The following is a 13,807-nucleotide window of genomic DNA, read 5'->3' on the forward strand; positions in this document are numbered from 1 at the left end:
CCGAGGAGGAGATGGAGTCTTGTAGACTGCTACAGTCCTTCCTTTTGGCGTGTTTATAAAAGTTAACGTCTATACTTGGATGTGTATTATGTACCATTAGTATTCTGAAAGTGTCCAGTACTCTGTTCTTACGATAGGTTACGGTTAAATCTTCATCACTGCTGTCAACCGCCTTTATCCCCGAGGTGGAATTGATCTCGGCAACCTGTTTTTTTTTTCCCCAACAGTTAATACGATGTTTAATTATTTCATTGTTAACTTACTTTTTTTTTTTTTTTCTTTTTTAGTTCTTCCCTCTTCGTTCCATCGCTCCATCCGCACTAGATTCCGAGTTTCAAGACTCAGGGATCAAGTCTGTGTTCATCGTTTTATCCTTGATTTCTAGTATAAATGCCTAATAAATTTTTTGCTCGAGAAAAGAAATCGCCTCACAGCTCTTCGTAACTTGGCCCCTACGCACCTCTTCAGCTTCACTTCTCTTTAGTCCTCCCTGAGATTTTCATTCCACCAATGCCAGTACTTTAACTTTGGCTTTGCAATAGGAAGGTATTTCAAAAAGTCCATGGAAAAATAGAATTAAAAGATAATTCAAGTCTGTCCATGAATTTTTTGAAGTACTCTCGTATGTGGTCAGCATTGCTTGAAATGCTTTCCCGACTTTTCTGCCTGGGAGTTCATATTAATCTTTAAAAACACAGCTCTGAGATCTCTGTCATCAACTCTCTTGACTCTCCAGTAACCGTTCCTTCCACGGTGTCTCCAAGTCTCTGTAGATGGTTCTGTCACTGTTAGGTTGCATTGTGAAAATGCATTTGTTTACGTGGAAGTTTTCCTTGTTACTCTAAACTTCAGTGTGTATGACACTCTGCTCTGCGTTGTATCCTAAACTCCTAGTATGGTGTCGTGGCGGATAGTTAAAACAGAAACGAAAACTTTAAAATTATCTAATCCACACCACAGTCTGAGGTTTTGGCATTGCCTTCCAGTTGAAAATGTGCCTTTAAAACCACCTTAAAAAAGCAAGTTTGGATAAATTAGGGCTCTTAGGATACATTAGCGCCCTTAGTTCCACTCTCCTGGAAAGTTAGCGATCCCTTTTCTAGTGGAAGCGTATGGCCACTTAATATTGGGGTGAACTTAATAACATATTGAGAATTGTAATAAAAGCCCAGTACACAACGTTGACCAGATTCCTGGACTAGGAGCAGTGCCCCAAGAGATATGCCAACGGTTTTCCTCTCTCTGCCGCCCCCTTTTTTTTTTCTTTCCAGGCTCTGACACTGTTCCCAGGTCAGCCGGAGCATGGGGTTTGAAGGCGTTGGAATTGATTTAGTTTGGGAAGTGGCTCCCAAGGTTTAACAGTCCCTGGGTGCAGCAGCATAACGAAGGGGGGGAGGTTCCCAGACCGGATGAGGGAGAGTCCTGCGAGCAGCCGGGCAGCTCTGCGGCCTCCGGGACGGCAGGGGGCGGCCTCGGCCGCGTGGCCTCCTCTCGTGGGGGCGGTGCCGCGCCCGGCCGTTGGCTAAGGGCAATCGGAGGGCTTGGCCTGAGAGGCGGAGCCCGAGGCGGGAGTCCCGTCACACGGTTCCCGCTCCCGGCCGCCGCCACCTCTCCGAATCGTGAAGAGCCTTGCTAGATCTCTTTGCGTCTTCCCGGACGCGAACCCGCTCTCCTGAGTAAGAGTTCTCCGGCCGCAGGTGGGGAGCATGCCCAGCAGGGTGTGCACCGCGGTGGAAGGGGGTGGGTTGTCCCTCGGGTGGGGTGAGGTGGTTCCTGGGGTGCATTCGTGGCCCTGGGGTGGGGGCCGGGGCTCCTTGGGGGCGGAGGTCTCAAGGCGGCCAGGCAGGCGGCTGTGCCGGAGTTCACGGGGGCTAGGAGCGGGGGTTTCTTGCTGGTGGAGGGGGTCTCGTGGCTGCTGGGCGGGACTGGGGAGGTGCTCGCGTTCACCGGGGTGAAGGCGGCGGCGATGAAGGGGGTCGTGGGCTGGGGTTCTCTGCAGGTGTGGTCTCGCGGCTGCCAGGCCGGGGGAGGAGACAGGTTACGGGGAGGGGGTTCCCTGTGGATGGAGGCCTTGCAGCTGCCGGGCCGGGGGCGGTGCCATGGATACGCGGTGCGGACTCCCGGGCCACCAGCGTCGCCGCCGCCTTGGGTGGTGGTGAGAGCCGGTTGCCTGACAACGCGTTGACGCTTTCTAAAGAGTCAGCACCCCCATCTCCCGGAGACCGGCAGTGCCTTCGCTACGTGCGCCTTTCCTCCCCGAGGGCCGGCCCCCGTGGCTCCGCTAAGCCTCCCCGAGCGCCTTTCCTCCCCCCTCGGTGCTGCTTATTGTTTAACTATCTGAGTGCTGGTGCGCCAGGGCGCCGTTCCCGGCGCTTTGCTTTACAAATAAAATTGGTTTAATCTTCACCATAGCCCGGGAATATTATTATTTAGTTTGCCCCCTGTGGTTGCTGGGCTCCTTGAACTTGAACCAACTCTTCTTTCTGATTGCCTTGATTTTAGTATTATCTAGGACTTGAGTCCAGTTTTCAGTAAATGCTAGCAATGGGAGTCATCGTAGAGAGACTGTCTCACGATTATAGGATTAAGAAGCTTAACTAGGATTTCGGGGAAGACTAAATTTTGAAGTAAACCACCACCTAGTTTCCGAACATGTTGGAAAATGGAAGGGCCGAAAAGCAACCAGTAAGTTTGTACAAAGCAGTTAATCCCCAAAGTGGTTCTATTTTATACGAAAGAACGACTTGTCATATTGACAAACGAAAATGAACCCCGTGGAAACCAGTAAGATGCTTTCTTTTCCATATCATACTTCTCGCTAGGAGGACACTGACGTTGTGGTGGTTTAATATCTTCAGAAATGCTCCACAGGGATGAAGTTTTGTGTCTCCTGCAGCACCCATGACCTTCTGGGAGGGAGCGGGTGGGTTTAGACAGAATAAATTGAAACAGGATGCTTTCAGTAGTTTTTTTTCCCCCCCAGCTTTGATTTTTCTGTCACCCTCTCAAGTGAACATTACCCAGCATTTAGTTGGGTATCATCTCTCTTCTTCCTTGCCTGTGCTCATTTACTGTGGCTTCTACTATTATCTTTAAAATAGTTTTATTCTTAAATAAATATCTCTAATGTGGTTCATATCTTTGAATTTGAGTCTTGACTTTCTAACCATCTACTGGAAATTTTCATTACCACATTTTACTAGTTCCAACTTAACATATTGTAAACCAAACCTTTCCAAACCAGCCAACTTGCTCTGATTTATTTCTGACGAGGATGCACACTTAGTTTCCAGGACTTAGAACTTTGACGCCTTCTTTCTTGCGTTTTTTACCTATTCATGCCACATATACAGTTAGTCACTAAACTTCATGGGTTTTTTGAAAGTGTATTTTAAAAAAAATTCCGGATTCAATGAGGAAAGGACAGTCTTTTTTTAAAATGGTGCTGGAATAATTTATATTAATATGCAAAAAGATTGAACCTTTTGACCCTCATACCATTTGCAAAAATTAACTTTAAATGGATCATAGACTTAAATGTAAGACAGAAAAACCATTAAAAAAAAAAAAAAAAACTTCTAAAAGAGAACAGAAGACCATATTTGTGATCTTGGATTAGGCAAAGATTTCTTAGATATGACACAAAAAGTGCAAAAAATAAATTGATTAAAAATTGAAAAATTAATAAATTGGACTAGATAAAAATTAAAAACTTTTGCTGTTAAAAAGTTATTAAGAAAACTTACAAACCAACCACAAGACTGGGAGAAAATATTAACAAAACGTGTTTGATAAAGGACTTGTTTTCAGTATATATAAAGAAATCTTACCACTCATTAATAAGAAAACAACCTGATTGTAAAAATGGGCAGAAAATTTGAGTAGACACTTTGCCAATTATTATATGTATGGATATATGAATGGCAAATAAGCACATGAAAAGATGCTTAACATCATAGTCATTATAGAAATGCAAAGTAAAACCACAAGGAGATTCTACCACAGACCAAATAGAGTGACTAAGATCAAAAAGACTGAAAATACCACGCCCTGGCAAAGATGTGTAGAAATTGTAACCCTCATACGCTGCTGATTGGAATATAAAATGGTACAGCCACTCTATACTTTGAGGAATAATTTAGCATTTCCTCAAAATGTTATGCATAGAGATCATAGGACCCAGAAATTCTACTACTCCTAGGTATATATCAAAGAGAATTGAAAACTATGTTTACACAAAAACCTGTACACAAATACTCATAACAGAAATATTCACAAATAGTCAAAAATTGGAAATGTCCAATAACGAATAAAAAAATATATAAACAAAATGTGGGTATTTCTATGCAATGGACTACTATTTAGCCTAAAAAACCCCAACAAACTACATACTGATAGTTACAACTATAAAGATGAATCTCAGAACCATTATGTTAAGTGGAAGAAGCCAAATGCACATTGTATGATCCATTTATATGAAATTTTCAGATTAGGCAAAACTGTTAAGAAAGGAAAGAGATCAGTGGGTTGCCTGAGCTGGAAGTGGGGAGTGACTGCAAAGGGGTATGAGGGAACTTCTTGGAGTAATGAAAGCATTATAAAACGTGATTGTAGTGATACTTGAATAACTATGAATTTACTAAAAATTATGGAACTAAGATGGGTAAATTTTATGGTATATAAATATTTCCTCAGTTAAAAGAACAGCTTATGAATTTAAAAAAATTCTGGGGCTTGTTGAGGAAAAAAGGAATTCATAATGTCACACTGATAATAAGCCAATTAATAAATGGGGACCAAAGAAGGGGTCTATCACAAAAGAATGATAAGTAAGTGCTGCCTGGTAAATAAATGTGTAGGGAGTGGTGGAATCGGAAAATTAGCATTTTGCAGCCATCTAGATTCAAAGATTGGATTAATCAAGAATAACCAATCGATGCTAAATTTAGGGGGAAATTTTGATCAGGAGTAGGATATTTGCATTGTCTAGAATTATCTCCTCATGGACTGCTTATTGTTAGAGGGGAACAGTAATACAGAAATCAGACGTCTTGACCAGGTGATCAGAAATAACATCACTAATGGAGGTAGGTCCAACATCACCTAAGTACTATAGTATTCTTGCTGAGAATGTATAACCTGAATATAGTCATGAAGAAATATCAGGCAGACCCCACCCAGATGGAGAATGTTCTGTTAAAAAGGGTGGGTAATGAATAAGTTGTATTAAAAAAAATGTTGACGTCATAAAAGACAAAGGAAGGTTGTGAAAATGTTTCAAATTAAAGAAGGCTAGAGAGACATAACAGTAAATGCAATACCTAACTTAGAGTGGATCCTGAACTGCAGAGAAGAACATATGCTGTAAGGGCCACTTTTGGGTCAGTTGACAAAAGTGGAAAATAGACAATAGATTAGATTTAAAAAATCAGTGTTACTGAAGTCGATAATTGTATTGAGGTTATATAAGAAAATAAAGGACTGTGATGTATGTAATTCAAAATCTGAATAATATTAGAAAAACTTATGTGCTGTGCATAGAGAGATTGACCTGTGTGCACAAGTAAAGGTTAAAATTGGTAAAGACCAAATGGGTGTTATATGGGTATTCTGGGTATTATTTTTGTAACTTTTGTGTAAGTTAGAAATTATCTCCAAATAGTTAAAAAAACATTTTTTGAAAAAGTGCTTTGACTTAAGGATTAAAGGGTTTTTTTAGTTTGCTTTTGTTTTTTGGTGTGTGTGCATGCATGCGTGTGTGTATGTGTGTGTGTATGTGGTGGTGGTGGTGGTTCTTTTTTTTTTTTTTTTATTTCTTTTCAGATATTTTAAAGTATGTTATATGCTTTTCAGGGAGTTAGGAGAGGAAGCAGACAGGCATATTTACGATCAAGCTTAAGTTTGAAGTGCTCAATTTGATCAGTGAGATTGAATATTAAATGGTGGACTAAGCCTGAATGTTAATAATTAGGCTAAAAATACTGCAATATAATTGTGCCCATTGAAGAATTTTTTTTTTTTTCCTTTTTTAGAATCCGCGAAATGGCTGATAATTTGGATGAGTTTATTGAAGAACAAAAAGCCAAATTGGCGAAAGATAAAGCGGAATTGGAAAATGATCCACCTTACATGGAAATAAAGGTAAAGTTAATAATTTTCTTTCAACATGTTTCATTAAAATTTTCTCTGATTACTCCTATGTAATTAATAATTATGTGCTTCACAAAATAATTAGGAGACCAGTTCTAGTACAAAGAACTTTCAGAATATAAACAGAACAGTTATAAAAGCAAGTTCTTATATTCTATATGAATAAATTCAATTATTTAATGAATCAATTAAAAACATTTTGATATCTACAAAAGTGAACTTGTTAGGGTAGTATTTTGTAGTAGTTGTTTTTCAGAATATGAATTTGTTAAAAATGATTTTTTCTGAAGCATTGTCTGGAAAGCTTTATTAAAGCTTTCTTCATTTTGGTGAAAGATTGATTGATTTAATAAATATTTATTAAGATTGTGCTATGTACTGTGCTAAGCTCTGGGAATATCAGCACTAATCTAGACAGATGTGACACCTGTCATGGGCTCAGTGTTTGTAACAAGATATAGCATGTAGATTAATCTGTGCCATACGGTTCATCATAATGTGAGTAAACATAGATATGGTTTGCCTAAGACAATCCCTGTTTACCTGTTGTCTCAGTGTCTCATTTGGTTTTTTTGTCCTAGACAGAAGTATCTTGGTCGAGGTGATAACTAATGCGGACACCCTATTTATAAATTGATTTTACTCATATAGCTAACATTTACATTTTTTGAGTGCTAAATATAGGCAAACCATAAATTTAAGAGATTATATTTCACCATAATCTCTGAGATAAGTACTATTATTGTAATTTTTAAGATGAGTAAACTGAGGCATGGGGAAGTTAAGTAATGAGATTAAGGTGATAGAGTTGGTGGAACTAGGCTTTGATCCCTGGCAGCTTGACTCCAGTGCTTGTTCTCTGAACCACTGTGCTAGCTAGGTTGTCTTCCTTCCATAACGATCTGCCATGTACAAGGAGTTGTACCAAGGACTTCACATGTATCATTTTATTTAATCGTAATATCCGTGTGAAGTAGGCAGAATTTTTTTGTTTTACAGGTCAAGAAAGTGAGGCTCAAAGGGGTTAAGTAATTTGTCCAGGTTTACATAGTGGTGAATTCAGGATTGGAACCTTCATCCAGCTCCAAAGTCAGTGCTCTTAACCACTCTTCTGTAGTTAGGACCAGGTTACAGTGTTTGGAGTTACAGAGTTTAGAGTACATAGCTTTAAATACAGCTTTATTATTATATCTAGTATTAAATAGTACATAAATATTAATATTTAAGTCTTAGTTCAAGTATCCCCTGCTCAGCGAGGCCTTGCAGTCCCTTCCCCAGCATTTCTGGGCCTCCTTACCTTCCTCTTTTTTTCCCATACCCCATCCCTGTTACTCTCTACATATTGCATAATCTGATTATATGTTATGTTTACAATGTGTTTCCCTAGTAGTTTATAAGCTTCATGACAGCAGGAATTCTTGTAATGATTTTTACTCATATATTTCCAATGTCTGGCACTTAATAGGAACTCAGTGAATATTTGTTGATAAGTGAGTGAGTTAAATATTAGACTATTTATTATAATATTTAAATACATTTGGTTGATTCCTCAAACCTTACACTTAAATTTCTTTTGTGGTGTATTGTGTAATTTAATCAAGCTGTTTAATAAAAATTTTGAGTTGAATTGTATATTTTGTGGGTTCTTTCCCCTTTGCTTTTGTAAACAGTATGTCTCTTTCAGGGAAAGGCATCAGAGAAGCTTTCTGAAAACAGTAAAATATTAATCTCCATGGCTAAGGAAAACATACCACCAAACAATCAACAGACCAGGGGTTCGTTAGGTATGTCATTAGATGTGCTAAACTCAGATATCCTTAGCAGGCTATTGTGAAAAAGGTTTGTCTTGTCAGGGGAAAAAAGATCTCTTTGGGATCCTAGTAACTTTCCTTTCTGAAATCTTACATATGACAACATGGTCTACATATGAAATATAACTTATACTGAGAAACTTGTACCTGTTTTTATATGATATTGCCTTGGTTATGTTTTATGGAATCATAGTGGTAAGTATGTATAACATAACTAAAAATTAACTGAAAAATTTCAGTGGTGCAGAGTTTTTTTTTTTTTTTTTTTTTTTTTTTTTTGTCTTTTTCGTGACCAGTATTCAGCCAGTGAGTGTACCGGCCATTCCTATATAGGATCCGAACCCGCGGCGGGAGCGTCGCCGCGCTCCCAGCGCCGCACTCTCCCGAGTGCACCACGGGCTTGGCCCCAGTGGTGCAGAGTTTAAAGTGTAACTCAATGACAATGACCTTGCCTGTTCCTCAATTGGTGTTACTTAGGGCTCTGATCTAGGCTCTCCTCTCATTTCATATACTCCAAGTGACCATATCCACTCACATGGTTTTATTTACCATCAGCATGTTCATGACTTCTAAATCTGTATTCCAGTCTCAATTCCTTTTATAAACTCTAGATCCATATATCCAATTTCCTACTGTACATCATGGGCTCAAAATCAACCTGTGCAAAATTAACTTATGTTCCTCTTAAACTTTTCTGTGCTCCCCATCTCAGTGAGCTGGCTGCCTAGTCATCTTTGATTCCTCCCTTCCCCTGCCTCCTACATCAAGCAATTATACAAGTCCAGTTGATTCCAACCCCTAAATTTCAAATAAATTCACTTTTCTCAAATCCCACTGATATTCTTCTATGTAGGCCTCCATTGTTTCTTACATAGGTTTTTGCAGTAGTCTCCTAGCATTCTTTTCGCTTTATAGTCTAGCTCCCTCTACTAAGTCTCTGCACTGTTTTCGATATCTTTCCAAAAAAACAAATGTGATTATGTTAGTCTCTGCTTCAAATCCTTCCGTGGCTTCTTGTTTTCTGTATGATAATTTTATCTTTTTCTAGATTGGGTTGGCCATTCCTGCCGTGTGCTGCTATGGCATTGGTTCTCCCCTTGAACGGTAGTTTTGAACTTGTTCAGCTCTCTATTGTACTACAGTGGCATGCCAGCTTGCCTGCCATTTTATTTCCACTGCCTAGCACAGTGCCTGCCACTCAAGTGCTTGGAAAAGATGTTTTGAATGAATGAATTAATGTCCCCATTGCAAAAATAAAATTAATTCTCTTGGGTGTGTAAATTTAATTTTCATGGAATACTGCTTTTATTGCCAACTAAAACAGTAGTCAGTTGTTTTTAGTGCACATTGAATTTTTTTTTTAATATTTGCCATATTCACTTTATTTATTTATTTATTTAAAGTTTATTAATATTATTTTTTTTACATTCTAAGATGTTGCAAAGCAGTTGTGGGGAGAGGGAGAGGGGAAGGGAGAGGGAAATAGGGTGGGAGAAGGAGGAAGGAAAGGTGGTATGGTTGAGGCCTGTGGTTGAGGCCTCATTCCTGCAGGGGAGACCAGGAGGCTTCCAGTGGGGGCTTGGTTGTTGCCAGGCTGGATGCAGATGTCAGGGGTGTGTGGCTGAAGCCCTTGGCCCCTGACTGTTCCAGCTTGGGAGATCAGGGTATTTCCAGTGGAGGCTCAGTGGTTGTCACTGGGCTGGTTGAGGATGTTGGGGTGTGTGGCTAAGGCCCATGGCCTTCCCCCCTCCCTGGCTTGGGAGCCCAGGGGACTTCCTGTCCTTTCTAGGTCACATGGCTCAAAGGCCCAAACCCTCTAATCACATGGTTGGTCTTCCTGGCACAATCAGCCCCCATCTGTGTCATCTTTTTAGTGTAAACTCTCTAGGGCTCACCATGACTCACTTCTTTAGTATGAACTATTAGATGTTGCCTGAGGGACCCACCATGAATAACAAAGACACTTACATCATCTGGCAAATTCCAAGGACTTAGATAGAGGTTACCTCCTGGGAACCAGAGAGAAAGACTAACCACATTTTTTATTGCATGTGTACATGGTATAGTACACATAAGCTGATGAAACAATATTGTTGGTAAGGCATTTGTTAGAATAACTCAGATGTAATTAAATTACGGGTCAGCTAAGAATAAACTGTAAAAGCCAATAAGGTCTTCTATCTCCCTAAAGTTTTTAGGTATCATATTTGTGAATATTTTAATAAAAGGAATTCTTTGACTTCTCTTGCTAACTCATTATCATGTTTGATAACCATTACTGTTGAGAAATGATTCCATTAATCTTTTAAATTTAGGTCTATTATACCTCAGTTAAAGATTGTTTCCTAATCCTTTCTCTTCCTTGGAGAAGTTGAGCATTATCCCTTTGATTTTGATGTTTTATATCCTGGAAGATGTTTTTAAAAGATGAAATATGCAGCCAGTACTAAGAGTACAGAATGATATAGCAGGAAAATTTGCCACCCTCATAACCCTGTCCCCTAGTCTCCCTTGCTAGCAGATTCTTGAATATAATTTCATAATTAGACTGTGTGCACATGTATATGGCCCTCTGTTTTTCTATATATGATAGCATAGATCTTGTTCTGCATTTGAAGATATTGCTTTTGTGCTTTATAGTATAGGGACAAGATAATGATCTCTTGAGATTAGAAAGCAACCTAGACCTGGCATAAAACTGTTAATAGTTGGCTGGCCAGTTAACTTGCTTGGGAGAGCATGGTGCTGGGGACAACAAGGTCAAGGGTTTGCATCCTTGTACTGGCCAGTTGCAAAAAAAACCCAAAAAACACGCCCCCCCACCCCGCCACCTGCCAAAACTGTTAATAACCAGTCTGTATCCTTGAGTGAAAGGAAAGTTCATAGTATACCAAACTGATTGGTATTTGCAGTAGGTTAGAGAAGGTGTCAGAAAGCACTTAACTATGTTATATTGAAATTATTTGGTAACTGTTTGTTGTCTAGATGCTGTTTCTTTGGGCAAGGACTTATACACCTTTATTTCTCAAAGCCTAGCAAAGTAGTTGGCACAGGGGTGGTGCTCAGTAAATGTTAAATGAAGATTCAGCAAGTCAGTTCAATATTATGCCTTTTGGACGAGAGGTTGGCTTTTACTGTGGCAATGTTAAAATATATTTTAAGTAACTAAATTCATATTAAGAAGAAACTGATTAATCAATTTCATTTTTTAAATAAGTTATTTAATAAAATTTAATGAATTAGAAAATTAAAAAAAATTAAGCACAATATATTTTTAACTTAATGAGAAGGATAGTTTAAGTTTAGAGAAACAGAACCAATAAGATGTGTGCGTGCGTGCGTGTGTGCGTGCGTGTGTGTGTGTGTGTGTGTGTCGAGAGAGAAATTTATTTTAAGGAATTGGCTCATGGGATTACGGAGGCTGGCAAATCCAAAATTTGCATGGTGGGTGAGCAAGCTGGCAACCCAGGGAAGAACAAGTGCCACAGATCAAGTCCGAAGGTTGTCTGCTGGCAGAGCTCCTTCTTGCTTTGGGAAGGTCAGTCTTTGTTAAGATTTTCAACTGATTAGATGAGGCCTACACATGTTATGGAGAGCAATCTGCTGTACTCAGAGGCCACTGATTTAAATGTTAATGTCATCCAGAAAGCACCCTCAAAGAAACATCTGGATTAATATTGACCAAATACCTGGGTACCATGGCCCAGCCATGTTGACACATAAAATTAACCATTGTAGTCACTGTTGAAATGTTTTCTTTTATTGAATTTCTTTGTAAGTGGGACAGAAATAGTGTTAAAAAGTAAATGCAAGTAGAATTTCACATGGCTGATTCACAGTATTAAATCTTTAGTGTTTGCTGAATTGTCTATTTAATAGTGAGTGTGTTGTTATGTCAACAAGTTAGACAACTTAAAATGGATAAATTCCTAGAAAGACACAAATTACTGGAACTGATTCAAAAAGAAATAGAAAATCTGAATAGATCTATAGCATGTAAAGAAATTAGTCATTAAAAATCTTTCACATAGAAGAACACAGGTCTGGATACCTTCATTGATGAATTCTACAAAACATTTAAAGAATAAATAATTCCATTTACTTTACAAACTTAAAAAAAAGAAAGGGGAAGTCATGCCACTCAAAACATTTTGTAAAGCCAGTATTACCTGGATACCAAAGCTAGATGAAGTTTTCACAACAAAAGAAAACTACCCACTAATATCCCTCATGAGTATACATGCAAGAATTATCAGCTAAGTATTAACAAATTGAATCTAGCAACATATAAAAATATTAAACACTATCACCAAGAGATTTATCCCAGGAATGCAAGTTTAGTTTTAATTCAACATCATTGTCAGTTTTTCTCAAGTATCAAGTGATTCAATGAAATACCAGCAGACTTCTTGATAAGCTGATTTATAAGGAAATAAAAAGAACCCATACAGCCAGAACAGTCTTTAAGGAGATGAACAAAGTTGGAGGACTTAAAAGTGTTAGATATCAAGACATAAAACCATACTAATAAGATAATTTAGTTTTGGCATAAGGTTAGACATATGGACTATTGAAGCAGACTAGAGAGCACTCAAATTCAGTTATGAACAGACCCACTCAAATTCAGTTATCTGATTTATTACATAGGCACCTCTGCAATTCACCGGGGAAAAGGATGGTCTTTTTAATAAATGGTGCTGGATTAATTAGCCAGCATATCAATTAAAAAAAAAAAAGAAACTTATATCTCATACTACATACAGTCTTATGTGAATTATAGGAGGATGTCTTCAAGGCCTTGTTGGGGGCAGGGGCAGGGAGTGGGGAGGTAGGCAGGGAGATGTTAACAGTTCGTAAACAGGACTTGAAAAGTACTAACTGTGAAGGGGAAGTTTTATTAAATGGACTCCATTAAAATTAAGACCTGTTCACCAAAAGATATAATTAGGGAGACAAAAAGGCAGCCATAGAGCATGAAAATATATTTGCCATTTAAATGTCTGAAGGATATGTGCATGTGTGTGTATATATATGTATATCCTGCAAATCGATAGGAAAAAGACAATTGAATTTGAAAAATAGATAATAGTTGGATGGGAATTTCACAAAAGAAGAAATCCAAATGCGTTTGAAAAAGTGCTCAGCATCATTAGTCATTGGGAAAATGCAGATCGAAGCTACAGAGAGACCCCACTGAGCACTAGCAGAATGTCTAAGATTTAAAGGGTGTACGACACCAAGAGTGGGTAAGCATATGAATCAACTGGAACTCATTTCCTTGCTGATGGGAATGTGTAATGGTACAACTATGAAAAACTGGCAGTATCCATTAAACCTTGTGACCTTATCCAATGGCCTAACAATTGCACTCCTAGGTATATATAGCCAAGAGAAATACATGCATGCGCCCACCAAAAGACATGTACAAGAATATCAATAGAGCTTTGTTCATAATAGTAACACTCCGTCCCCGAAATAGAAGGAAACAACTCATGTGTCTATCATCAGTAGAATAGGTAAAAATTGTGGTGTGTTCATACAGTAATATTATATAGAAACTAAAAAGAATGAACCACTGCTGCACACAGCCACAAGTCTGAATCTCACAGACATATCGAGTGAAAGAAGTGAGATGTGAAAGAGTACAAACTGAATGTTTTTGAAGTTCAAAACAGGAAAACAGGTATAGCATATCTACATAGATAGAAGTCTGAATACTTGTTAACTCTAGGAGGGGCTCCTGATGGGGAGGAGTCATGAATGTGCTTTCTGAGGTGCCAGAAGTCTCTGTGTGGGTTGTGGTTATGTGAATGCATAAATACATACAAATTCATTGAGCAGTGTGC

General features: G+C 38.7%; 1 protein-coding gene across 2 annotated transcripts in view; it reads left to right on the top strand.

Annotated features, from left to right (window-relative positions):
- Positions 1-1,608: 1,608 nt before the first annotated feature.
- CSPP1 (centrosome and spindle pole associated protein 1) overlaps positions 1,609-13,807 on the top strand; it is a 109,335-nt gene continuing 97,136 nt past the window's right edge. For both annotated transcript variants that reach the window (XM_063079470.1, XM_063079471.1), the window contains exons 1-3: positions 1,609-1,697; positions 6,033-6,141; positions 7,835-7,934. In XM_063079470.1, coding sequence (XP_062935540.1) covers positions 6,043-6,141; positions 7,835-7,934 — 199 coding nt within the window. In that variant the 5' untranslated portion in view covers positions 1,609-1,697; positions 6,033-6,042. The remainder of the gene's footprint in view (positions 1,698-6,032; positions 6,142-7,834; positions 7,935-13,807) is intronic.

Source organism: Cynocephalus volans, chromosome 15 (genome assembly GCF_027409185.1).
Source record: "Cynocephalus volans isolate mCynVol1 chromosome 15, mCynVol1.pri, whole genome shotgun sequence".
In the NCBI taxonomy this organism is placed as follows: domain Eukaryota; kingdom Metazoa; phylum Chordata; class Mammalia; order Dermoptera; family Cynocephalidae; genus Cynocephalus; species Cynocephalus volans.